The following is a 27294-nucleotide window of genomic DNA, read 5'->3' on the forward strand; positions in this document are numbered from 1 at the left end:
ACATATTTTATACAGCACAGAAAGTAGGTTGAGTCTTGAAGTTCTGGTTCTATGGTTGGTTCAGGTCCAGTTGTAGTCTCCGATGATTGGCTCCTGCAGTCCATCGCTTCAGCCGTTGCTCATTGTCCTTGTTGTCTTCTTGAGTCCAGGGTGGGTGTGTGTGTGTGTCCTAGATAAATTATAATCTTGTGCAGCATATGTGTGCAATGAGTTTGTGTGTCTTAATGTATGTGTAGTTCCTGTTTTCACATAGCCAGCCGTTGGCCGATACTGAGACTAAGGCATTGTGGTTGGGCCAGTTCCTGTTTATGTGCTGTGAGTGGAGACATCAGCCTGCTTGTGTCAGCGTTACTGAGTGCTGTTTCCTATTGAGTAATATTTGGTAGACAGATGAAGTTAATATGCTGAAGTTAATATGTTATAGCAAAAGGCCTGGTTATAATGAACACAGCTAAGTGCTCATGCTTACAGAAGTACATACTGACCGTAACGGTAGTAATGACGATAGTTGATCAGCGAAACTCCATTATTTGATAAGTAACGAACGTATTTTGATAGTATTATGCTTGACAAGCTGGTGAATGGCTTCTTCCCTGTTTTAATGAGAATCGCCATATTCAACGTCTCACTGTAATATTATGGTTCATACCACGCCCATCGTTTAGACTACATAGTGAAAGAGACTCGCTCCCTTCTTTCATAACTGTTGAACATTTTAGTTTCTTTATCTCTCCGTGCGCTCTTGAGATGTTGGCTACCATAAAGAACATTTCCGTAACCTACGACGGTATGGGCAAAACCTTTAGCAGCGGCGACTTCATTTCGGGGCGAATAACGTTGGAATTAGGAAAAGATTGCAAAATAGATTATCTTTCCATAAAAGCAAAGGGAAAGTCAGAAGTCCGTTGGACAGAACATCATAATAAGACAACTGTAACTTACCATTCCAAGGACAAGATGTTCAGCATTGAACAATTTATCATTCGAGAACAAAAAGGCCAAGGTAAGACATCAAGCACAGGTTCCAGAGTTTTATATGGGACATTTATTTACGAAGTAAGGTTATGCCTCTTGTAGTGCAGTAGTAGCGTCGTTAGATCATTAGATAGACAATGGTCGAACGACGCTACTACTGCACTTCAAGGGGCATAACGTTGCTTCGTGTGTGTGTGTGTATAAATATATTAGTACCAGTCAAGTTTGGACACATTCATTCCAGGGTTTTTCTTTATTCTTACTGCTTTCTACATTGTAGAATAATAGTGAAGACATCAAAACTTTGAAATAACACATGGAATTATGTAGTAACCAAAAACGTGTTAAACAAATTATTTTATATTTGAGATTCTTCAAAATAGCCACCCTTTGCCTTGATGACAGATTTGCACACTCTTGGCATTCTCTCAACCAGCTTCATGAGGTAGTCGTCACCTGGAATGCATTTCAATTAACATGTGTGCCTTGTTAATTAAGTTAATTTGTGGAATTTCTTTCCTTAATGCGTTTGAGCCAATCAGTTGTGTTGTGACAAGGTATGGGGTGTTTTTTTATTTAACCTTTATTTAACTAGGCTAGTAAGTTAAGAACACATTTATATGTACAATGACGGCCTACCAAAAGGCAAAATGACTTAGGGGTGGGTCCCTAAACAATTATTAGAACGTTGGGTAAATATTTTTCAATATTACAGTTTTTCTCAATCGCTTTGGCTCATTTTTTTGAAAATCTTAACATTCTCTAAACTGTAAGTTAAATTGTCACAACTGTTTTATGGGACATCACAACTCTATTGCATGTCTGCAAGATGTAGTAACTCACCCAAAACATTTAAATCATGCTTCAAAACCTAGTTATTGTCATCGTGTGAGCTGTACAGGTCAAAATGTTTAGATGTTTTTTCACCATGGCAGTCAACCCTGGAAATGTTTGTTTTTATACAAATTTCAGTTTGTTCTACTTTTTTGTTGACACTGACCGCTTACTGTACAAGAATGTCAGTTTTGTCTAGCTGAATGCTATTGTGTATCACTGAGCTTTATAGATACCGATTTCAACAGTAGATAAAAGTTTACTTGGAAAGGTCAATACTGTTGTACACAGAAAAAGGATATGCACATTTGTATGTATCCAGATTATTATAATTTTAAGCAATATGTTACATGTAAACAGAAAATTCACATTTGCATTTCCATTTAATATTTCTTACATGTAAAGTCATATGTAGTGAACAGAGAATTTGCCACAAAATTACATCCATGCAACAAACAAAACCAGCAGCAATGAAAAAAACTTTGGTACTTCTGTAAAAAGCAAATTGTACTTCCTCACAGTACGTAACATTGCAAGTTCCCATCTTCTTGGTGGACATCCTGTCGCTCTTGTTGGTCTGGCCAGAGATTTTCGTCAACGTCACATCTGATGTTTTCTCTTGCGATACACCGGGGGAAAAATCTCCTTGCGTGGCTCAACCATCCCCTGCAATCTGTGATGTCCTCTTAAGCAGGATTCATGGCATCTAATAGAGACATCTGATCTTGTGCCCGATAGTCATATGCTTTCCACCTCCATGCTGAACAAAACCTCTTCTATCGGATTTAGGAATGAGGAGGATGGTGGAAGGAACTCCATTCTTATCCTTTCATGCCCAGCAAACCATTCCCTGACAATTTATTTCAATTGTATTTATTTTATGTTTGTTTAACCAGGTAGGCAAGTTGAGAACAAGTTCTCATTTACAACTGCGCCTTGGCCAAGATAAAGCAAAGCAGTTCGACACATACAACAACAGAGTTACACAGAGTAAAACAAACTAACAGTCAATAATACAGTACAAAAACAAGTCTATATACAATGTGAGCAAATGAGGTGAGATAAGGGAGGTAAAGGCAATAAAAAGGCCGTGGTGGCGAAGTAAATACAATATAGCAATAAAAACACTGGAATTGTAGATTTGCAGTAGGTCAATGTGCAAGGTAGAAATACTGGGGTGCAAGGGAGCAGAATAAATAAATACAGTAGGGGATGAGGTAATTTTTTGGGCTATTTATAGATTGGCTATGTACAGGTGCAGTGATCTGTGAGCTGCTCTGACAGCTGGTGCTTAAAGCTAGTGAGGGAGAAGTTTTTCCACTTTTAGAGATTTTTGTAGTTCGTTCCAGTCATTGGCAGTAGAGAACTGGAAGGAGAGGCGGCCAAACGTGGAATTGGCCCTGGGGGTGACCAGTGAAATACACCTGCTGGAGCGCGTGCTACGTGTGGGTGCTGCTATGGTGACTAGCGAGCTGAGATAAGGTGGGACTTTACCTAGCAGGGTCTTGTAGATGACCTGGAACCAGTGGGTTTGGTGACGTGTATGAAGCGAGGGCCAACCAACGAGAGCGTACAGGTTAAAGTGGTGGGTAGTATATGGGGCTTGGTGACAAAAGGGATGGCACTGTGATAGACTGCATCCAATTTGTTGAGTAGGGTGTTGAAGGCTATTTTGTAAATTACATCACCGAAGTCGAGGATAGGTAAGATGGTCAGTTTTACGAGAGTATGTTTGGCAGCATGAGTGAAGGATGCTTCATTGCGAAATAGGAAGCCAATTCTAGATTTAACTTTGGATTGGAGATGTTTGATGTGAGTCTGGAAGGAGAGTTTACAGTCTAACCACACACCTAGGTATTTGTAGTGGTCCACATATTCTAAGTCAGAACCATCCAGAGTAGTGATGCAGGGCGGGCGGGCAGGTGTAGGCAGCGATCGGTTGAAGAGCATGCATTTAGTTTTACTTGTATTTAAGAGCAGTTGGAGGCTACGGAAGGAGAGTTGTATGGCATTGAAGCTCATCTGGAGGGTAGTTAACACAGTGTCCAAAGAAGGGCCATAAATATACAGAATGGTGTCGTCTGCGTAAAGGTGGATCAGAGACTCACCAGCAGCAAGAGCGACATAATTGATGTACACAGAGAAGAGTTGGCCCAAGAATTTAACCCTGTGGCACCCCATAGAGACTGCCAGAGGCCCAGATAACAGGCTCTCCGATTTGACACACTGAACTCGGAAAAGTAGTTGGTGAACCAGGCGAGGCAATCATTTGAGAAACTGACGCTGTTGAGTCTACTGATGAGGATGTGGTGATTGAGAGTCGAACGCCGTGGCCAGGTCAATGAATACGGCTGCACAGTATTGTTTATCGATGGCAATTAAGACATCGTTTAGGACCTTGAGCGTGGCTGAGGTGCACCCATGACCAGCTCTGAAACCAGATTGCATAGTGGAGAAGGTACGGTGGGATACGAAATGGTCTGTAATCTGTTTGTTAACTTGGCTTTCAAAGACCTTAGAAAGGCAGGGTAGGATAGATATAGGTCTGTAGCAGTTTGGGTCAAGAGTGTCCCCCCCTTTGAAGAGGGGGATGACTGCAGCTGCTTTCCAATCTTTGGGAATCTCAGATGACACGAAAGAGAGGTTGAACAGGCTAGTAATAGGGGTTGCAACATTTTCGGCAGATCATTTTAGAAAGAAAGGTTCCAGATTGTCTTGCCCAGCTGATTTGTAGGGGCCCAGATATTGCAGCTCTTTCAGAACATCAGCTGACTAGATTTGGGAGAAGGAGAAATGGGGATGGCTTGGGCGAGTTGCTGTGGGGGGTGCAGTGCTGTTGCCCGGGGTAGGGGTAGCCAGGTGGAAAGCATGGCCAGCCGTAGAAAAATGCTTATTGAAATTCTCCATTATAGTGTATTTATCAGTGGTGACAGAGTTTCCTATTCTCAGTGCAGTGGGCAGCTGGGAGGAGGTGCTCTTATTCTCCATGTACTTTAGTGTCCCAGAACTTTTTTGAGTTTGTGTTGCAGGAAGCAAATTTCTGCTTGAAAAAGCTAGCCTTGGCTTTTCTAACTGCTTGTGTATATTGGTTTTTAACTTCTCTGAAAAGTTGCATATCACGTGGGCTGTTCGATGCTAATGCAGAATGCCACGGGATGCTTTTGTGCTGGTTAAGGGCAGTCAGGTCTGGAGAGAACCAAGGGCTATATCTGTTCCTGGTTTTACATTTTTGAATGGGGCATGCTTATTTAAGATTGTGAGGAAGGCATTTTTAAAGAATAACCAGGCATCCTCTACTGACGGGATGAGGTCAATATCCTTCCAGGATACCCGGGCATGGTCGATTTAGAAAGGCCTGCTCGCTGAAGTGTTTCAGGGAGCGTTTGACAGTGATGAGTGGAGGTCGTTTGACCGCTGACCCATTACGGATACAGGCAATGAGGCAGTGATCGCTGAGATCTTGGTTGAAAACAGCAGAGGTGTATTTAAAGGGCAAGTTGGTTAGGATGATATCTATGAGGGTGCCCGTGTTTATGGCTTTGGGGTTGTACCTGGTAGGTTCATTGATAATTTGTGTGAGATTGAGGGCAACAAGCTTAGATTGTAGGATAGCTGTGGTGTTAAGCATGTCCCAGTTTAGGTCACCTAGCAGCACGATCTCTGAAGATAGATGGGGGGCAATCAGTTCACCAATGGTGTCCAGAGCACAGCTGGGGGCAGAGGATGGTTTATAGCAAGCGGCAACGGTGAGAGACTTGTTTTTAGAGAGGTGGATTTTTAAAAGTAGAAGTTCAAATTGTTTGGGTACAGTCCTGGATAGTAGGACAGAACTCTGCCGGTTCTCTCTGCAGTAGATTGCAACACGTCCCCCTTTGGCCGTTCTATCTTGTCTGAAAATGTTGTAGTTGGATGGAGATTTCAGAGTTTTTGGTGGTCTTCCTAAACCAGGATTCAGACACGGCTAGGACATCTGGGTTGGCAGAGTGTGCTAAAGCAGTGAATAAAACAAACTTAGGGAGGAGGCTTCTAAATGTTAACATGCATGAAACCAAGGCTTTTATGGTTACAGAAGTCAAGAAAAGAAAGCGCCTGGGAAATAGGAGCGGAGCTAGGCACTGCAGGGCCTGGATTAACCTCTACATCTCCAGAGGAACAGAAGAGGAGTAGGATAAAGGTACGGCTAAAAGCTATGAGAATTGGTCGTCTAGGACGTCCGGAACAGAGAGTAAAATTAGCAGGTTTCTGGGGGCGATAAAATAGATTCAAGGTATAATGTACAGACAGAGGTATGGTAGGATGTGAATACAGTGGAGGTAAACCTAGGCATTGAGTGATGATGAGAGAGATATTGTCTCTAGAAACATCATTGAAACCAGGTGATGTCATCGCATATGTTGGTGTTGGAACTGAAGGGTTGGATAAGGTATATTGAGCAGGGCTAGAGGCTCTACAGTTAAATAAGCCAATAAACACTAACCAGAACAGCAATGGACAAGGCATATTGACATTAAGGAGAGGCATGCTTAGCCGAGTGATCATAAGGGTCCAGTGAGTAGTGAGGTTGTTTGGGGTCACTGCGATTCAGACAGCTAGCCGGGCCATGGGTAGCAAGCTAGCATAAGACGGAGGGAGGTCTGTTGTTAGCCACCTCATGCGTTTCTGTCGGTAGGTTAGTGGGGCTCCGTGTGGTAGAGGGGAACAATCCGATTGGCAACATAGTTATAGTGGCCCAGGAAAATTGTCCGATAGACCTATTCAGCTAGCAGCCGATATGCTCAAGACAGCTAACGAATAATGGGCCGCAGTTAGCAGGCCCGGTGGGGCTCCGCATCGGCAGTAAAATGGGTCCGGCTTGGTGATTGTAGCCCAGGAGTGGCTGATGGAACTCTTCAGCTGGTTAGCTCCGGGATAATTGGTGTTTTCTCCGGACCGACGTTAGCCAATAGTCACTCGGATAGCAGCTAGCTAGCTGCAAGATCCAGGTGACATTGTCCAGAGCTTGCGGTAGGAATCAGGGGGTATGGAGAGAAAATAGTTCCAATGTTGGTTTGGTGGAAGCTGACATTATCCCACACAATTACATAATGAGGTCGTTGTGCAGTCCTCTATGACATGTAGAATTCACAAATAGATCATGTCATAGATGGTATAATTCTATTCAAATTGTGCTGTATTACTTTATATTCTTCATACATATCTTACGGTACGTTGTGATTTTCAGACTTGCATTTACCTTTACAATAGTTGTTGTATTGTTGTGAATGAAATGCTGTAACAAAAGGAAAGAACGAGTACATATTTAGCTGTTTTCCCTACGGAATATTTGCACAATTGATGACACTGTGGACCTGTTTACAATAGGCTGTACTCTCCAGCCAGCCTCTTCCATTGTAAGGCCATGGTTTAGACCTCAGAAAAATAACTGTAGACCTCGACAAGTCTTGTTCATCATTGGGAGAAATTTCCAAAGGCCTGAAGGCACCATGTTCTTCTGTACAAAAAATAGTACGCAAGTATAAACACCATGGGACCACGCAGCCATCATACTGCTCAGGAAGGAGACGTGTTCTGTCTCCTAGAGATGAACGTACTTTGGTGCGAAATGTGCAAATCAATCCCAGAACAACGGCAAACAACCTTGCGAAGATGCTGGAGGAAACAAGTACAAACGTATCAATATCCACAGTAAAACGAGTCCTACATCGACATAACCTGAAAGGCCGCTCAGCAAGGAAGAACTGCTCCAAAACAGTCATAAAAAAGCCAGACTACGGTTTGCAACTGCACATGGACAACAATATCATACTTTTTGGAGAAATGCCCTCTGGTCTGATGAAACAAAAATAGAAAGGTTTGGCCATAATGACCATCGTTATGTTTGGAGGAAAAAGGGGAGGCTTGAAATCCAGAGAACACCATCCCGTGAAGCACGGGGGTGGCAGCATTATGTTGTGGGGGTTCTTTGCTGTTGGAGGGACGGGTGCACTTCACAAAATAGATGGCATCATGAGGAAAGGAAATGATGTAGATAGGAAATGATGTGGATATATTGAAGCAACATCAAGACATCAGTCAGGAAGTTAAATCTTTGTCGCAAATGGGTCTTCCAAATGGATAATGACCCAAAGCATACTTCCATAGTTGTGGCAAAATGGCTTAAGGACAACAAAGTCAAGGTATTGGAGTGGCCATCACAAAGCCCTGACCTCAATCCCATAGAAAATGTGTGGGGAGAACTGAAAAAGCGTGTGAGCAAGGAGGCCTACAAACCTGGTTCAGTTACACCAGCTCTGTCAGGAGGAATGAACCAAAATTCACCCAACTTATTGTGGGAAGCTTGTGGAAGGCTACCCGACACGTTTGACCCAAGTTAAACAATTTAAAGGCAATGCTACCAAATACTAATTGAGTTTATGTAAACTTCTGACCCACTGGGAATGTGATGAAATAAATAAAAGCTGAAATAAATCATTCATTCTCTCTACTATTATTCTGACATTTCACATTCTTAAAATAAAGTGGTGATCCTAACTGACCTAAGAGAGGGCATTTTTACTAGGATTAAATGTCAGGAATTGTGAAAAACTGAGTTTAAATATATTTGGCTAAGGTGTATGTAAACTTCCGACTTCAACTGTACATACATACATACATACATACATACAGGAAAAAAAACATTATTTTAGGCACTGGTTGGAACACTGTCGGTATCTTACAGTAGTAACACTGTAATCATGTTATTGCATTGTAATTGCATACTAATGTTGTATAATTGTTTATGTAATTACACAAGGAATAGGGCAGAACTTTGCATAAAAAAAGGTGGTTTAGGGGGAGTGGGATGTGGTAGAGTTGGGCAGTGGTAGGGAGTTTATGATCAATGTGTTGTTCTTAATGGTTAATATGGTTCTAAATTATATTTTTTGCTCTTATTAAAGTACCATTTGCTCATTTATTTGTTAATTAACGTAATGTGGTCTCATCTACTGTAACATGGATCTCATTATCGAAATGCATCAGTGATAAAAATACTCCTAGAATAATATTACAAAATATCTACTCTTTATATTTGTGTTCTTTTAAAATATTAATAATAATTTAAAACATAAATATATATATTTTTTTAAACATCCAGGTTATGAACATGCCACACGTTACGGTAATTAGATAGTTTTTAAATGAGTTTTTAAATTTTTATTTTCACCTTAAATAATGAGATATCTTTGTGCATGGTCTTGGAAAATATTTGGTCCATATTTTAGGACAGATTCTTTTTGATCTTTTAACATAAACGTGACTTGTTGTTTTTCAGATTGTAATGTTGTAGCTCCTGGAACTCACGTTTACCCATTCACATTTCAGATCCCTCAACAGTAAGTGCCCTGCAAACACACCTGGTGGGCTAATATTTACATCGCTTAGACACTTGATCATGAGCACAATCATATAATTAGAGTAGTAAGCTATCTTGTTAACATCAACAAGGTAATCCTGACTTGTTTTCAGAATGTTTACAATGGTTAACTTTCTAAGTACTTGTGTTTTATGATTGTGTCTTACATGCTGACCACAACGCTCGCATCGCGTACGATTCAAATCATTGCACCCACACTGCTCGTGCGGAGCAGCGAGCGTCTGCGGCGCCAGGCGCTAAAATCGAAATTGGTTCTATTTGTGACACTCAACATGCCGGCCTCTCCAATCTACTCATTGGTTTTTAGGAGCATATACCCACGTGGGTGATTGAAAGATGATCCGTCGGTTGTAGTAATTCACCGTAAAGTTGGTTGCCAACCGTCGCATCAAGTTCAAAGAAGAAAAATAAGCGTGAAGGAAGGAGGAGAGATGAGAAACAAATTTGTTTCACCGTTTTATCTGTGGATTTTCAGAGTAGTGGACTTTGCATTTCAGGTAAAATAACAACCCTATGTTTATTTCCCAAGACAAATTAGCTAGCAACAGCAAGCTAGCTAGCTAAATTGCCACAAATGTTTAATACTTTTAACCTGTCCGCAAATTAATATAATTGGTTCCGAGTTTGTTTTGATATTTCAACCTGCGTGTCCTCATCGCTTCTGGTGTGGGTGAACAAAATCAAAGTGCGCGTCCGGTTTGGTCAGCATGTTAGCATACCTATATGATACACTGAATGAGAAGAAATTAATGATTTAGTCTACGTTTACACAGGCAGCCCAATTAGGATATTTTGCCCAATTATTTGCAAAATATCTGATCAGATTGGTTAAAAGACCAATTAGTGAAAAAAGATCAGAAATGAGCTGCCTGTGCAAACAGCCATATTAAGTCAATAATATAATCAATAGATTGCAGATAGTACATGTATATGCAGGTAGCTGCCAACATAAAGGAATTGCCAACGTAACGTGTCTTAATGACGTTGGGTCACCATGAGCCACCAGAACAGCTTCAATGCGCCATTGGCATAGATTATGTTTCTGGAACTGGGATGTGAGATGTGAAACCAATCTTCCACAAGAAATTCCATAACTTGGTGCTTTGTTAATGGTGGTGGAAAACACTGTCTCAGGCACCACTCCAGAATCTCTCATAATAGTTCAATTGGGTTGAGATCTGGTGACTGACACACACTTTAAACCCCCTATGCTCCTTTGAGACCCCTCTTTCAAAGTTACTGAGACCAAAATAATGGGCAACTGGGCATTTTTATGCATGACCCTAAGCATGATGGGATGTTAATTGCTTAATTAACCTAGGCACCGCATTCAGGAACCACATTCAATATTTTTTTGTATCCCTCATTTACACGTGTGTTTCCTTTATTTTGGCAGTTACCTGTAAATAGCCTAATTACATATAGGGTCATCCTAGTCTAGGGCTGAAATGAACGCTCAATGGAGATTCTCCTATTAATAATCATATTTTGTGTCCTTGAAACCGACCCATAATGGCTTTGTCTTGATGTATATGTAACTAAAGACTACTGTAGCCTAGTTACAGGTCTAGCACCATATACCAATCGGAGACATTCGTTGCCATTTTCCGATTATGACAGTTCACTTGTTTATTTATGGCCCTAGTCTGTAGTTTCCAAATTGCTTGTAGATACTACACCATAAAATATAAACTTTATGTAGAATGTTGACTATAATCTATCACCATTCTTAGTCTTCGTTTTGTAATTAAAAAAATAATAATAATACTTATATTCCTTGTTCATAGAGCAATGCCATCATCCTTTAAAGGCGCCTGGGGGAAAATCCTGTATACGTTAGAGGCCAAGTTGAGCAGATCAATGAGGATATCCAGCAAAGCCAGGGCTGAGTTCCCCTTTGTCTCCAAGGCAGACCTGGGCAGCATCCCTGAGCTGATGGTACACACACACACACACACTCCCTGTTGACACAATGAGTACTACTGTGTGAGCCTATCCTGATATTTATTAGTTATTTTACCAGGTAAGTTGACTGAGAATACGTTCTCTTTTGCAGCAACGACCTGGGGAATAGTTACAGGGGAGAGGAGGGGGATTAATGAGCCAATTGTAAACTGGGGATTATTAGGTGACCATGATGGTTTGAGGGCCAGATTGGGAATTTAGCCAGGACACCGGGGTTAACACCCCTACTCTTACAATAAGTGCCATGGGATCTTTAATGACCTCAGAGAGTCAGGACACCCGTTTAACGTTCCATCCGAAATACAGCACCCTACACAGGGCAGTGTCCCCTAGCACTGCCCTGGGGCATTGGGATATTTTTTTTAGACCCGAGGAAAGGGTGCCTCCTACTGGCCCTGCAACACCACTTCCAGCAACACCTGGTCTCCCATCCAGGAACTGACCAGGACCAACCCTGCTTAGCTTTAGAAGCAAGCCAGCAGTGGTATGCAGGATACTAATGTAGTATTGCCAATGCTGCTCTTAAATGTTTTATCCTCCTGATTGTGGTTGTATGGTGGTAGTGTTGTTTGTAGCACAAGTGTCCTTTGTTCCTTTTCAGATACCTCAGCATGGAACCAAGGATAAAAAGATGAAGTTATTCACCTCAGGAAAAGTGGGAATGGACATTCACATAGAGAGAATGGGCTACTACTTAGGTAAGAAAACCAACAGGACTAATGAGAGCTAGGGACATAGTAATGCACATCTGGTATATAGCCTTTCATACCATACCAATGTTTATTACTGTTGCTTAAGAACATTTTAATGTCCTTAGAAAATATAAGTATATAAATATTATATATAATATAATATAAACGTGAAGGGAGGGCGTTGTCAGTATTCCAATCTTCAAGCATATGCTTTTCAGATGATTGCATTTTGTTCTTTGTCATGCATACACAAACAATACAGCTGAATATTGTCAGTTGCATTGTTGACTTTAGTGGTTAAAGTGGAATTGACAGCATTTTAATTACTTTGCAGATATGAAACAGACCGTTATATCAGTCAAAAATATCAAATTCACAGTAAAAAAAAAAAAAAAGTTATATTTGACAAAAAATGTCATGACGCATAGTAAGGCATTGTTGGCAGAATACTTAAAATGGTGTTATTCTCTATGGGGTACCACAGGGTTCAATTCTCGGGCCGACTCTTTTCTCTGTATAAATCAACGATGTCGCTCTTGCTACGGGTGATTCTCTGATCCACCTCTACGCAGACGACACCATTCTGTATACATCTGGCCCTTCTTTGGACACTGTGTTAACTAACCTCCAAACGAGCTTCAATGCCATACAGCACTCCTTCTGTGGCCTCCAACTGCTCTTAAAACGCTAGTAAAAACTAAATGCATGCTTTTCAACCGTTCGCTGCCCGCACCCGCCCACCCGACTGGCATCACTACTCTGGATGGCTCTGACTTAGAATATGTAGACAACTACAAATACCTAGGTGCCTGGCTAGACTGTAAACTCTCCTTCCAGACTCATATTAAACATCTCCAATCCAAAATTAAATCTAGAATCGACTTCCTATTTTGCAACAAAGCCTCCTTCACTCACGCCGCCAAACCTACCCTCGTTAAACTGACTATCCTACCGATCCTCAACAATGTAATTTACAAAATCGCTTCCAATACTCTACTCAGCAACCTGGATGCAGTCTATCACAGCACCATCCGTTTTGTCACCAAAGCCCCTTATACCATCCACCACTGCGACCTGTATGCTCTAGTCGGCTGGCCCTCGCTACATATTCGTCGCCAGACCCACTGGTTCCAGGTCATCTATACGTCCATGCTAGGTAAAGCTCCACCTTATCTCAGCTCACTGGTCATGATAACACCTACTCGTAGCACGCTCCAGCAGGTATATCTCACTGGTCATCCCCAAAGCCTTTGGCCGCCTTTCCTTCCAGTTGTCTGCTGCCAATGACTGGAACGAATTGCAAAAACATCGCTGAAGCTGGAGTCTTATATTTCCCTCACCAACTATACAACATCAGCTATCTGAGCAGCTAACCGATCGCTGCAGCTGTTATATAGCCCATCTGTAAATAGCCCACCCAATCTACCTACCTCATCCCCATACTGTTTTTATTCACTTTTCTGCTCTTTTGCACACCAGTATTTCAACTTGCACATCACCATCTGCTCATCTATCACTCCAGTGTTAATTTGCTAAATTGTAATTACGTCGCTACTACGGCCTATTTATTGCCTACCTCCTCACACCATTTGCACACACTGTATATAGACTTTTTTTCCCTATTGTGTTATTTACTGTACGCTTGTTTAATCCATGAGTAACTGTGGTTGTTTGTAAAATAAGAATTTGTTCTTAACTGACTTGCCTAGTTAAATAACATTAAAACGCTGTCAGTTCCACTCTGAGTAATTCATAAATACAGTGTTATTCATACATGTCGGAATGAGAAAAAAGCACAAGTTGAGGTTTCACGCAAATCATGCACAGACATGGTAGATTTGCTCAAGTGTTTGAATTATCATTTATCTCATATTAGGTTTGACCTTCATGAATCCAGAACAACATTGCTACCATAAATATACACCCCCTCCCTTTGCAGGTGAAGACCTAAAGGTTGTGGCGTCCATTGAGAATAGCTCCTCTCGTGAGATCAAGCCCAAGTACACCCTGTACCAGAAGGACAGCTTCTTTGCGAGGGGAAAGAGGAGGGTGTCCACCAAAGACATCCTGAAAGAGCTGGGAGAGCCCATCCCGCCATCTGGGAAACTGAAAGTCACTAAAGTCCTTAAAATCCCACAACACATTGTTCCATCCATCTTCACCTGCAGTAATATTAAATGCGAGTACAGGCTGAAGGTGTGTGTCTCTGTGTCTCTCTCTGTGTGTGTGTGCGTGAGAGAGAGTGAACTGTTAAAACATATATTCAGTGTCTATCCAAAGCCACTACTACAATGTGCTTTGACCATTTATTTACTAAGATACAGCAAAACATGTTCTGGGCTTACAACATGCTGTAGTGGGCTTTGTTGCTACAACAGGAATGCTCTGGTGAAACACCTCTTTTATTTTGTCATTGTTTACCAAGGGAGTCATCAGACTTTTGAAATGATTAATGACCTATTTTTACAACTTCTGAAGTCATGTGGGTTGTTATCATTGATAAAAATGTAGAACAAAGACTAGAGGCTGGTTACTTTTTAACCACAAATGTTATCTAAGTATAACATGCTGTTGGGCAAACCATGTTCTTATTGAGTCCACGTTTTGCAATTGGTAAATCGTTATACTGTTTGACAAAGTGTCACTGATCGATTTATACAAGTAATTTTTTCTAACTCAAATGGAAAAGTGTTTTTTTAAAAACAGTTTACACTTGAAATATGAGTTTGAATATACGTTAAATCCAATAATCAAGGGTAGCAGGTAGCCTACTGGTTAAGAGCGTTGGGCGTAAATGACTCAAATGTAAATTTAATAATTTACCTTTTAATTCTAGCTTGCATACTGTGCTTTGCCATAGGCCTATAGCCTAACTATTGCATTCCCTTTGATTCCAATATCCTTGTTTACGTCATAGATCGTCCTGGATGTTCCCTATGCCAGAGACCCAGAAATCAAATTGCCACTGGTCATCCTCCCTGCAACTCAAACGCCTGGACTGCAGCCGCCACCTTACTCTGACTTTGGTTTTGACTCATTCGGGAATGCAAACCAACCCGGATGGAACAGCACACCACAATTTCCGGGAGCCTATCCACCAATGGCCCCAGGAGCCTATCCACCAATGGCCCCAGGAGCCTATCCACCAATAGCCCCAGGAGCTTTAGCGCCTCCCCCAGCCTACGGAACGTACCCATCCCTGTCTGATTTTGGTGGTAAATCCTAGTGGGAGAAAAGATAAGAGGGTAAAATATAACAAATGAATGCATTGTATATGATAATGTGCAGTGCTCTATCTCTTTAGACTTCCATTCATACTTCCATACTTCTGTTGTTGATGTTTCTTGTCATTGACATGACAACGTGTCTAACTTCAATATCTTTGTGGAAATGCCAACTATGAATAATGAAATGGAACAAAGCTCTGCTTAAGTGTGCCTTGTATAAGTTGTCTAAATATGAATATTGCTGTTACGAATGTAACAATGAATGTTCTAATTTCATGGTGGTGCTGATAATCGAATAAAAATATTTTATATATATATATATATATATATATATATATATATAAATAATAATAGTAAAAATGGCAATTTCCAAATAAGTACAGTGAAATAAATAGCAGGAACGTCCACGATGATAATAGGCTACTGGTCCATTTTTTTTATGATGAGATACATAAAACCAGGAACACCAACTAAATACCACACCCTATGCATACATAAACCTTATATAGGCCTTTATAACTTTTTATTTGATGGAGAAGAATCAGAGTTATGCTGTCACAAGTATTGGAAGATTAATCAGACGTGACTCAGATGTTTAATGATGACATTGCAAATATTGTGGGCGTAGGCCTACTTATTGTCCCCGCCTTTTGTAAATACAGACCTCCTCCCTTACTATGTTATATTAAAGACTGTTGTGAACCCTACCAACATTTGTTTTTCTTTCTGTGTTGGTTACGCTTCATTTCGTGGACCAGAATGACAATCCAAATCTTTACCATCAAATATGATGCGGAAAATGAGCCATATGTATTTAAGGGGAGATACTATCACAGGGAGAATTATTTTGGTAGTTTCAGCTGAAACAAAGATTAAATGTCTTTCTATCAAGGCTAAAGGAAAAGCTCATGTTTTGTGGGAGGAAGATTATGGATTATACCTGGACGAAACATACCGTGCCAAATATGAATATTTTTCAATTGAGCAGTGTGTACTGCAGGAAGGGAATGGTAAAGTATCCAAACTTATTTTCTTAATGTATGCATTGCTTATCAGCCATCATAAAGATGAGTAAGACATTTTGGAGAAAAGGTAGAAAAGGGTAAATCTGCTGTTCAAACAATAATAAATATATGCTGTTTGGGTAAAGTTGAGGGAAGGTGGGGGTGGAGAAATGTAAGCTAAACGACACTCAAATTCATAGAGCTCTGAATGCATGAACTGATCATCCATGATATCAAACTTCGTTTTAACCAGGGGCACAACTTTCACTGGGGACGGGGGGGACATGCCCCCCCCCCCCCCCACACAGTTTTATCATTGGAATGTGATCCAAAGAGGCACCAGTGTGCTTTAGGACCATGTGGATGCCTCCCAGTGGTTGGTTAGGCTATTTGGAGTTTTCAAACTTTGGATATTTTCAAACTATGTGTAAGGGGGACAGGGAACTGTCATTTAATCTCGCCCACTAGCTGGCTTTCAAGTAATTTCATTTTCTTGCATTGTGACAAGTAAATTCTCTGCAATAGGTTTAGCTCAGGGATGGGCAACTTTAACTGGGTTGGGGGCTACAAAAAATCTGAACTCCTCATAAGGGGCCACAGGTGCTCACGGTTTTGCCCACATCCATACTACAAATGTGGCTCATGCAATGGAATGTATTTTTTAAAATTATTATTTGTGTTGATTCAAGAAATCACACCTCGATGGCACAGACTGATGGGTACACTTCCTGCTTTTACTTCCTGCTTTGCACCTATGGTACACTCGCAATGGCAGCCAGTCCAGCCATTATGCCATCATTTAATTGAATGGAGACGCCCGTTTTATTCATGATCTGTGCTATCCGGGATCCTTGGGACATTCCTACCCCATTGAAGTCAATGTAAAATGGTTTAGGGAATGGACGTCCCAAGGATTCAAGATAGCACCTCATATTCATTCTTATTTCTGTGATCGTCTGATAATTCTATGCAAGCGGTAGGTCACGTTCTGAAAGACGGTATTCTATTTTTATATGTCTCTCTTTATGTAGTGTTGTTGTCTCTCTTGTCGTGATGTGTCTTTTGTCCTATATTTATATATATATATATATTTTAATCCCAGCCCCCGTCCCCACAGTGGGTAATTTGCCTTTTGGTAGGCCATCATTGTAAATAAGAATTTGTTCTTAACTGACTTGCCTAGTTAAATAAAAGGTTAATAAAAAATATAAAAAAATATATGCCAAGTGCGCAAAGCTGTCATTAAGGCAAAGGATGGCTACTGAAGAATCTCCAAAGTAAAATTTATTTTTATTTGTTTTTGGTTACTACATGACTCCATATGTGTTATTTCATAGTGTTGATGTCTTCACTATTATTCTACAATGTAGAAAATAGTACAAATATAGAAAAACCCTGGAATGAGTAGGTGTGTCAAATTTTGACTGGTACTGTATATGTATATAGTGCCTTTGGAAAGTATTCAGACCCCTTGACTTTTTCCACATTTTGTTACGTTACAACCTTAATCTAAAATGTATTAAATAAAATAAAAAAAACTCAGCAACCTACGCACAATACCCCACAATGGATAAGCAGGTTTTTATACATTTTTGCTAATTTACAAGATTGGTACACCTATATTTGGGGACTTTCTCCCATTCTTCTCTGCAGATCCTCTCAAGCGTTGTCAGGTTGGAAGGGGAGCATCACAGCTATTTTCAGGTCTCCAGAGATATTTGATCGGGTTCAAGTCCGGGATCTGGCTGGGCCACTGAAGGACATTCAGAGACTTTACTTTTATTTTCTCCGTTAATCTTTCCCTTGATCCTGACTAGTCTCCCAGTCACTGGCGCTGAAAAATATCCCCACTGCATGATGCTGCCACCACCATGCTTCACCGTAGGGATGTTGCCAGGCTTCCTTCAGACATGACGCTTGGCATTCAGGCCAGAGTTCAATCTTGATTTCATCAGACCAGAGAATCTTGTTTCTCATGTTCTAAGGGTCTTTAGGTGCCTATTGGCAAACTCCAAGCGGGCTGTCATGTGCCTTTTACTGGGGAGTGGCTTCTGTCTGGACACTCTACAATTAAGGCCTGATTGGTGGAGTGCTACTGAGATGGTTGTCCTTCTGGAAGGTTCAATGTCAACGGTGCAATGTCAACTGTGGGACCCTATATAGACAAGTGTGAGCCTTTCCAAATAATGTCCAATCAATTGAATTAACCACAGGTGAACTCCAATCAAGTTGTAGAAACATCTCAAGGCTCATCCATGGAAACAGGATGCACCTGAGCCCAATTTTGAGTCTCATAGCAAAGGGTCTGAATTCTAATGAAAATCATGTATTTCTTTTTTAATTTGTTCTAATTATGCAAAAATGTCTAAAACCCAGTTTTCACTTTGTCATTATGGGGTATTGTGGGTAGATTGATAAGGGAAAACAAATATGTAATACATTCTAGAATGAGGCTGTAACGTAACAACGTGGAAAAAGTCAAGGCATCTGAATACTTTCCGAATGCACCGTATGTGTGTGTGTGTATGGTTCCTGTTGGATATTGGGGGCATCCAGGGATGTGCTATTGGATGTTATTGCTGTGGGAGTGAGTTAGCTAGCTCTAATTGTGGCGGTTGCATTGGCTCCCTGCTAATTCACGGTTGTTTCCATGCTAGCAGACGAGTCTACAGCCTAATGTGCTTCCTTGTGTCTATCGTCAGATTAAACACCAATCAACTGGGACCGCTGGCTGGGCATTCCTTTCTTAAAAAACACTTACATTTGGTTGAGTTTTCAACTAACGTGAGTTCAACGTGAAATCAACAAGCCATCTAATGTAATTTGATTTCGGTTTAAAAAAAATGCTAAATTCCCTTACGTTGATGACCTTTTAAATATCCAATCAGTTTTCCATGTTGATTCAATGTCATCACATAGATTTTTTGTTGTTGAAATGATGTGAAAACAACGTTGATTCAACCAGTTTTTTCATAGTGGGAAGGGACTAGTTAAATGCCGACAACACATTTAACTCAAGTGCTTGCAACATCGCGTAGCCACTTGACATTGGTCAACTCTGGCAGAAAGTTCTGGTCTCTGTCTTTCATAACACTGGTAATACACTCAATTCAGCATTAGGCTAATATGCATGTTTATTGTTCTCTTGGCCTCTCTCCCCAATAGTTTTCGAGGAGCCCCAGGAAAAGCTAGACTACATAGACTACATAGCTTTTATGGACAATTCTTCAAAAAAAATTTAACTAAGAATATTCAAAGAGAGATGAAAGCAATTTCTCACTTGCTGAATGTAAAATACAGCAGCCAAAATAACTTGTGGAGAATTTGAAAGGAGAGAGAGAATGTGCAATGGTGATCACATTGGTAAATTGATACACTGATGGGCTAAGATTCTAATGAATTGACAACCATTTGAAAAATGGAAATTACTTGAGCAAAGACGCATGTAGGCTAATGATCAACATTGACATGCTGAGAAATTGATTTGCAAATTGCATTTGTTTTTTAATTGCTCCAGTAAGCATCGACGGATGCACAATGTCAATGGACTTCAGTTATTGGTTGAAATTTGGTCCATCCGCTCTGGCCTTGATTTCAACGTCTGCATATGTAGATTTTTGATCTGGTACAGAACGGCCTTGATTTGGCCCAAAAATAGACATCTATGATTGGTTAACCTCCATTTTGCTTGTCTTTGCTATTTTATTTGAATATTTAAACGTGACATAATGCTTTCTTTATGGAAAAATGATTCATGTGACTTCAATGTCAGACAAAGCAACTTCTCAATGTCTGGTAGAGTCGTGTTTTCAAGGTCCGCAAAAATAGGTATTTTCCCATGTCTATAAAAATACAATCTCATAAAATATATATTTTTTAACTTTCCCCTTAAACTGAAAATTAACATGATGTCTTTTCAATGTCTTTTTAACATCTACATGTGTTTCTATATATAATTTTTTATTACATGTGCATTTGTGTATTATTTGTGTACACACCCTGAAAGCGCTGAATAGTCTGTAAACACCTTATATAATGTGCAATAGAATGGGTTGATCAGTTGATAGGTAAAGGCTACTGTAGAAAGAGAAACGATAAACTGTCCTCTAGTGTGGATGCTCGCCAACGTTTATAGCTTATGTTCAATTTATAGTTTATTATAGTTAGCATTAGTTATCGCCCTATGCATGGATGGCCCTTGAACTTTACATTTAAAGTAACATAGCTCATGCTCTTCCAATTTTGAATGAACACTCCTGATTTCAAAGCCCACAGGTGTTGATTTTAGGTCTGGACCGGCCTTGATTTCAACATTCACAGACATTGATTATTAGTCAAGTCCGAACTGGCCTTGATTTGACCCAAACATAGAAGCCTATGATTGGATCAGATTTGGTCCGGTCCGGACCAATTGTTCAGAGATATGAGGCACAGACTGTACAACATGTCATTGATTAGACTAGGGTTTAAAAAAGGTGAATAGCCTAAAGGGAGCAATGTGAAGTTAGGGGGAGGGAGCAGAAAAAGTGGGTAAGGATTTTCCCGAAAGTTTGTGTGTTAAGAAACACATGCACAGAGCATTATACGGTTGTTTAATGCACATGATAGGTGTTCTGGGGGAGTGTGAAGAGCCAGTTCAATCAGGTCACGCAAAGTCCCAAAATGGACGTACCAATCGCAGAATGCCCATAAACAGCCCAGTTACTTTTGATAACAGATGTTGGGAGAGACTACATGGTCAACATTGTTCAGTGTATCTAAATTCTATTTCCATTTCCCCATACTCTCAGGCACCAATGTTCTAACTACAGGAAGACATGTGTATCCTTTCTCTTTCCAAATTCCTGACGAGTAAGTATTAAACTTTTTAATGTTGTGAATGTAACCGATGTGAAATGGCTAGCTAGTTAGTGGTGCACATGAGTAGTTTTCAATCGGTGACGTCACCCAATTGGTGAAGCCACCCACTCTGAGACCTTGAAGTAGTTGTTAACCTTTCTCCGCAAGGGCCCCGGCTTTTGTAGAGCAATAGGTAACGATACTTCATGGGTGATAGTTGTCGACGTGTTCAGAGGGTCCCTGGTTTCTAGCTGAGATTGGGGCAAGGACATGGACACTTTGGTGTTTTGCCCCAGATCACCCAGGTGGGCTCTGCCCAGCTGCGGGGTTGCTGTGGAAAATGGGGGGTTCAAAGGGGGATGAAATGGCTAGCTAATTACCAGTGCACGCTAGTTAGCAGTCCGCAAGGGCTGCGGCTTTTGTGCAGCGATAGGTAACAATGCTTTGTGGGTTATAGTAGTTTATGTGAGGGTCTCTGTTTCGAATCAAGATTGGGCCAAGCAGAGAGATGGAAGCAACATTGTTACACAAACATTACTTTGTTGCAATATGATTTTAATTTGTGAGTTTTACCAAAGAAGCAACTGCTGGTGTCAGATTCAAATAGGCCTACTCTGATTTTGGAAGGCTAGCCATGCGAGACTAGGCATCACTCATATGCATGATGTCCATCTACATAAACAAATCATAGCAGTGCAGGAACATAGTATTAAGTAAACCAGAGATATTAGCTTCAGAAAGAGTATATGAGATAAATACAATAGTAATTAACTAGAGATTTCTTTTTAATCATGGTTATGGATAGGAATGGGACATTTTGTTTCAATTTCACTAGACAAATGTGATGGATTCGTGGTCCTATGATGTTATCCTGTTTTCCTCAGGGACATGCCATCCTCTTTCCAGGGTAAATGTGGTCAAATCCTCTACTCATTAGAGGCTAAGTTGACCAGGTCAATGAGGTTTGACACCAAAGCCAAGACTGATTTCCCCTTTGTCTCAAAGGCAGACCGGTCTATGATCCCATATCTAATGGTAAGGACCCGTATTTGGCTATAATGTCACTACTAGTGCCCAGAGTTTAGTTATCACACATTCCTGCCTGTCACGTGTTTTTTTTTACACCCACAACTGACATTGATCAAGTCAAGCGATAATTTCCTGGTCACATGGTCTAGAAAAACTCCTGGCCCTGTCTTTATTTATTAGGATCCCCATTAGTTGTTGCTCACGCAGGCAGCAGCTACTCTTCCTGGTGTACACTCAAAACATGAAATAATACAGAACATGAATGGACAACAACAGCTCAAGGACCAAACTACATGCATTTTTAGCAAGAATAATATAAAAGTAATTATTTGACAAATACTTTGAAAAACAGAGACTTATACTCTAGGTCTACCTACAGTATCAGCAGTCAATTCCATACATCAAATACAGTGCCTTGCGAAAGTATTCGGCCCCCTTGAACTTTGCGACCTTTTGCCACATTTCAGGCTTCAAACATAAAGATATAAAACTGTATTTTTTTGTGAAGAATCAACAACAAGTGGGACACAATCATGAAGTGGAACGGCATTTATTGGATATTTCAAACTTTTTTAACAAATTAAAAACTGAAAAATTGGGCGTGCAAAACTATTCAGCCCCCTTAAGTTAATACTTTGTAGCGCCACCTTTTGCTGCAATTACAGCTGTAAGTCGCTTGGGGTATGTCTCTATCAGTTTTGCACATCGAGAGACTGAAATTTTTTCCCATTCCTCCTTGCAAAACAGCTCGAGCTCAGTGAGGTTGGATGGAGAGCATTTGTGAACAGCAGTTTTCAGTTCTTTCCACAGATTCTCGATTGGATTCAAGTCTGGACTTTGACTTGGCCATTCTAACACCTGGATATGTTTATTTTTGAACCATTCCATTGTAGATTTTGCTTTATGTTTTGGATCATTGTCTTGTTGGAAGACAAATCTCCATCCCAGTCTCAGGTCTTTTGCAGACTCCATCAGGTTTTCTTCCAGAATGGTCCTGTATTTAGCTCCATCCATCTTCCCATCAATTTTAACCATCTTCCCTGTCCCTGCTGAAGAAAAGCAGGCCCAAACCATGATGCTGCCCCCACCATGTTTGACAGTGGGGATGGTGTGTTCAGCTGTGTTGCTTTTACGCCAAACATAACGTTTTGCATTGTTGCCAAAAAGTTCAATTTTGGTTTCATCTGACCAAAGCACCTTCTTCCACATGTTTGGTGTGTCTCCCAGGTGGCTTGTGGCAAACTTTAAACGACACTTTTTGTGGATATCTTTAAGAAATGGCTTTCTTGCCACTCTTCCATAAAGGCCAGATTTGTGCAATATACAACTGATTGTTGTCCTATGGACAGAGTCTCCCACCTCAGCTGTAGATCTCTGCAGTTCATCTAGAGTGATCATGGGCCTCTTGGCTGCATCTCTGATCAGTCTTCTCCTTGTATGAGCTGAAAGTTTAGAGGGACGGCCAGGTCTTGGTAGATTTGCAGTGGTCTGATACTCCTTCCATTTCAATATTATCGCTTGCACAGTGCTCCTTGGGATGTTTAAAGCTTGGGAAATATTTTTGTATCCAAATCCGGCTTTAAACTTCTTCACAACAGTATCTCGGACCTGCCTGATGTGTTCCTTGTTCTTCATGATGCTCTCTGCGCTTTTAATGGACCTCTGAGACTATCACAGTGCAGGTGCATTTATACGGAGACTTGATTACACACAGGTGGATTGTATTTATCATCATTAGTCATTTAGGTCAACATTGGATCATTCAGAGATCCTCACTGAACTTCTGGAGAGAGTTTGCTGCACTGAAAGTAAAGGGGCTGAATAATTTTGCACGCCCAATTTTTCAGTTTTTGATTTGTTAAAAAAGTTTGAAATATCCAATAAATGCCGTTCCACTTCATGATTGTGTCCCACTTGTTGTTGATTCACAAAAAAATACAGTTTTATATCTTTATGTTTGAAGCCTGAAATGTGGCAAAAGGTCGCAAAGTTCAAGGGGGCCGAATACTTTCGCAAGGCACTGTACTTACAGATCAGTATACAGTGCATTCGGAAAGTATTCAGACCTCTTCACTTCCTCCACATTTTGTTATGCTACAGCCTTATTCTAAAATGGATTAAATTGTTTTTTCCCCCTCATCAATCAACACTCAATATCCCATAATGACAAATCAAAAGCAGGTTTAGACATTTTTGCTAATTTATAATAAATAAAAACCTGAAATATGACATTTACATACAGTGGCAAGAAAAAGTATGTGAACCCTTTGGAAATAACTGTATTTCTGCATACCTGGATTTCTATCTTTAGGTGCCTTTTGGCAAATTCCAAGCGGGCTGTCATTTGCCTTTTACTGAGGAGTGGCTTCCGTCTGGCCACTCTACCATAAAAGCCTGGAGAGATGCAGAGATTGTTTTCCTTCTGGAAGGTTCTCCCATCTCCACAGAGAAACTCTGTCAGTGACCATCGGGTTCTTGGTCACCTCCCTGACCAAGGCTCTTCTCCCCCGATTGCTCAGTAAGCCGGGTGGCCAGCTCTAGGATGGGTCTTAGTGGTTCCAAACTTCTTCCATTTAATAATGATGGAGGCCATTGTGTTCTTGGGGACCTTCAATGCTGCATAAATGTTTTGGTACCCTTCCCCAGATCTGTGCCTTGACACAATCCTGTCTCGGAGCTCTATCGACAATTCTCTTTGACCTTGGTTTTTGCTCTGACATGCACTGTCAACTGTGGGACGTTAAATAGTCAGGTGTGTACCTCTCCAGATTATGTCCAATCAATTGAATTTACCACAGGTGGACTGCAATCAAGTTGTAGAAACATCTCAAGGATGATCAATGGAAACAGGATGCACCTGAGCGCAATCTTGAGTCTCATAGCAAAGGTCTGAATACTTATGTAAATAATGTATTTATGTTTGTTTTTTTAAATAAATGTGCAAACGTTTCAAAAACTTTTCACTTTGTCGTTATGGGGTATTGTTTGTAGATTGATTAAATCTATTACTTTTTTCAGCAATTTTAGAATAAGGCTGTAATGTAAACAAAAAATGGTAAAAGTAAAGGGGTCTGAATACTTTCCGACAGCACTGTACATATACAAACAAGTTATTTAGGTCAGACAGGAAACACATTCTATAGCACATTCATTTTTTGTCACTAAAGAAATCTTGCTCCCCAATCTGACATGGATCCAGATATAACTTCATTTGACTGCTGTGTATCACATTTTTTCAGAAACCTCAGCATGGGACCAAGGATAAGGATGTTATGTTCTTTGCATCTGGAAAAATCTCTGCGAGCATTCACATTGAGAGGCAGGGATACCAGCAAGGTAATGATTCATATTGGCCTGTAGATAAAACAAACTTTACCACCTGTCTCAAATAAACTGGGGTGAAAAATACTCAAGTCAGATCTCTGCTAACCAAATAAGTTTTGTTTTTGAGAGGAACTGTGTCGTACCCATCCAGCAGCACTTCCCACTCCACTGCATCCATACTGGACCTGATCCAGCATATAAACATCCATCCTCATTCGGGTTTTAAATATATTTTTACAGGAGAGTCTCTGAAAGTCAGGGCAATTATTGTCAACAACTCAACTCGCCCAGTGACCCCAAAATACTACCTGTACGAAAAGCAGTGTTTCTACGCCCAGAAAAAGAGGAAAGTTCACACCCACATCTTGAAAGAGAAGGGCGATCGGGTCCCTGCTGGCACTCGGCAGACGGTGACCCAAGTTTTGACCATCCCTCCACAACTCCCTGCCACCATCTTCAACTGTCCTATACTCAAATTAGAGTACCGATTGAAGGTAGCTACCTACATATGTGATAGGATGAATCTGAACTGCAAAGCTCCAGACACCAAATTAACAACTATATTTTATGTTTCCAATTATTCAAACAAACCTTTTGTAACACTTGTTGCGTTTCTATTCTTGCAGGTCATTCTTGATGTTAAACTGGCCATAGACCCTGAGATCAAGCTACCTATCGTTGTTCTTACTGCAACTCAAACTCTTGGACAGGAACCCCCACCTTACTCCAGTTTTGGTTTTGAGTCACAAGTCCCAACTGCATCTGAGCTACCACCCCCCTACGAAATGTTTGCTTCCTCGTCAAATTTCTATAGAAAATTGTAAAGGCATGGAGATTCTCAATTGGGCGCAAAAGTCTGTTCTCTACTCAACTCCTCCATCCTACTCTCTTCCATGCCCCAGAGGCCGATAAGGGGTCGCCATATATAGAAGAGGGTCAATTCGTTAATAAGGGAACAGAGGAGTTTGATCCTCTCCTTGATAGCCTCCTCTCTGGCCAAGGATATTGAGATGTATCCTACCAGAGTACTACATGGAAGAGGTTTGAAATGCGCCACACCCCCTTTGAATCCGTTGTTGTTTTGTCAGAGAAAAGCATGTACCTTTAAATACAATATGCTACCTATAATTTTATCTATAAAACACCCATCTAGTACTGGGTTGGACCCCCCCTTTGCCTTCAGAACAGCCTGAATGGATGCACCGTATCAGCAACAATGTTTAAATACACTGTGGCGTTGAACCGTTGCTCATTTGTTTGTCTGTTTGTGGCCCATCTGTTAGCTTGCACGATTCTTGCCATTCTCCTTCGATCTCTCTCATCAACGAGCTGTTTTCACCCACAGGACTGCAGCTGACTGAATGTTTTTTGTTTGTCGCACCATTGTTGGTAAACCCTAGACACTGTCGTATGGAAAAAGCCCAGGAGGGTGGCCATTTCTTCGATATTGGATCCGGCGCACCGATGTTGATACCACGCTCAAAGTCGCATACTTCACTTGTTTTGTCCATTCTAACGATCGAACAGTAACTGAATGCCACAATGCCTGTCTGGTGTACTTAATAAACTGGCCAGTGAGCGTGTATATTAAAAGTCTAATTTCATACCAGCGTATTTGTTTTCAAGTTTCCTCCCCCTTGCCTCGATTACCTTTGACCTTTTTCAAAAAGAGGGGAAGAGAGGACAGAGGAGATGACGTGAGGAATTGAGCAAATTCTATTGATATTCTCCTGGATAAAGGGAGATGAAGGGTGAAGAATTTCAGAAGAATTAGAATTGATTATTGTATTGTCTAACCATTTCCTCCTTCACTTTTATTGGTCTTTTTTTGTATATGCATGCATGACTGTACGTTGCTTTGGATGACAGCTTCTGCTAAATGGCATATTATATTATTATTTAGCATCTATACGTATTGCTAATTTGCTAATTTGATTTGAAATGTGTGCATGTTGCCTCAGAAAATAATAAAAAGCACTATACAAATAAAA

General features: G+C 40.7%; 1 protein-coding gene across 1 annotated transcript; it reads left to right on the top strand.

The window, feature by feature from the left end:
• The first annotated feature begins 261 nt into the window (after positions 1-261).
• Positions 262-27294, top strand: LOC110525306 (uncharacterized). Its single transcript, XM_090239259.1, is given in 15 exon segments — positions 262-1003; positions 8945-8968; positions 9122-9182; positions 11011-11161; positions 11790-11886; positions 13820-14076; positions 14798-15105; positions 15314-15321; positions 15688-15922; positions 15924-16117; positions 20902-20962; positions 21835-21985; positions 25219-25315; positions 25544-25797; positions 25930-27294. Coding segments are annotated over 15 exon segments (2352 nt in total). The 5' UTR covers positions 262-747; the 3' UTR covers positions 26128-27294.

The sequence above is a fragment of the Oncorhynchus mykiss genome, chromosome 6 (assembly GCF_057628025.1).
Source record: "Oncorhynchus mykiss isolate SJ-2025 chromosome 6, ASM5762802v1, whole genome shotgun sequence".
NCBI classification, from domain to species: domain Eukaryota; kingdom Metazoa; phylum Chordata; class Actinopteri; order Salmoniformes; family Salmonidae; genus Oncorhynchus; species Oncorhynchus mykiss.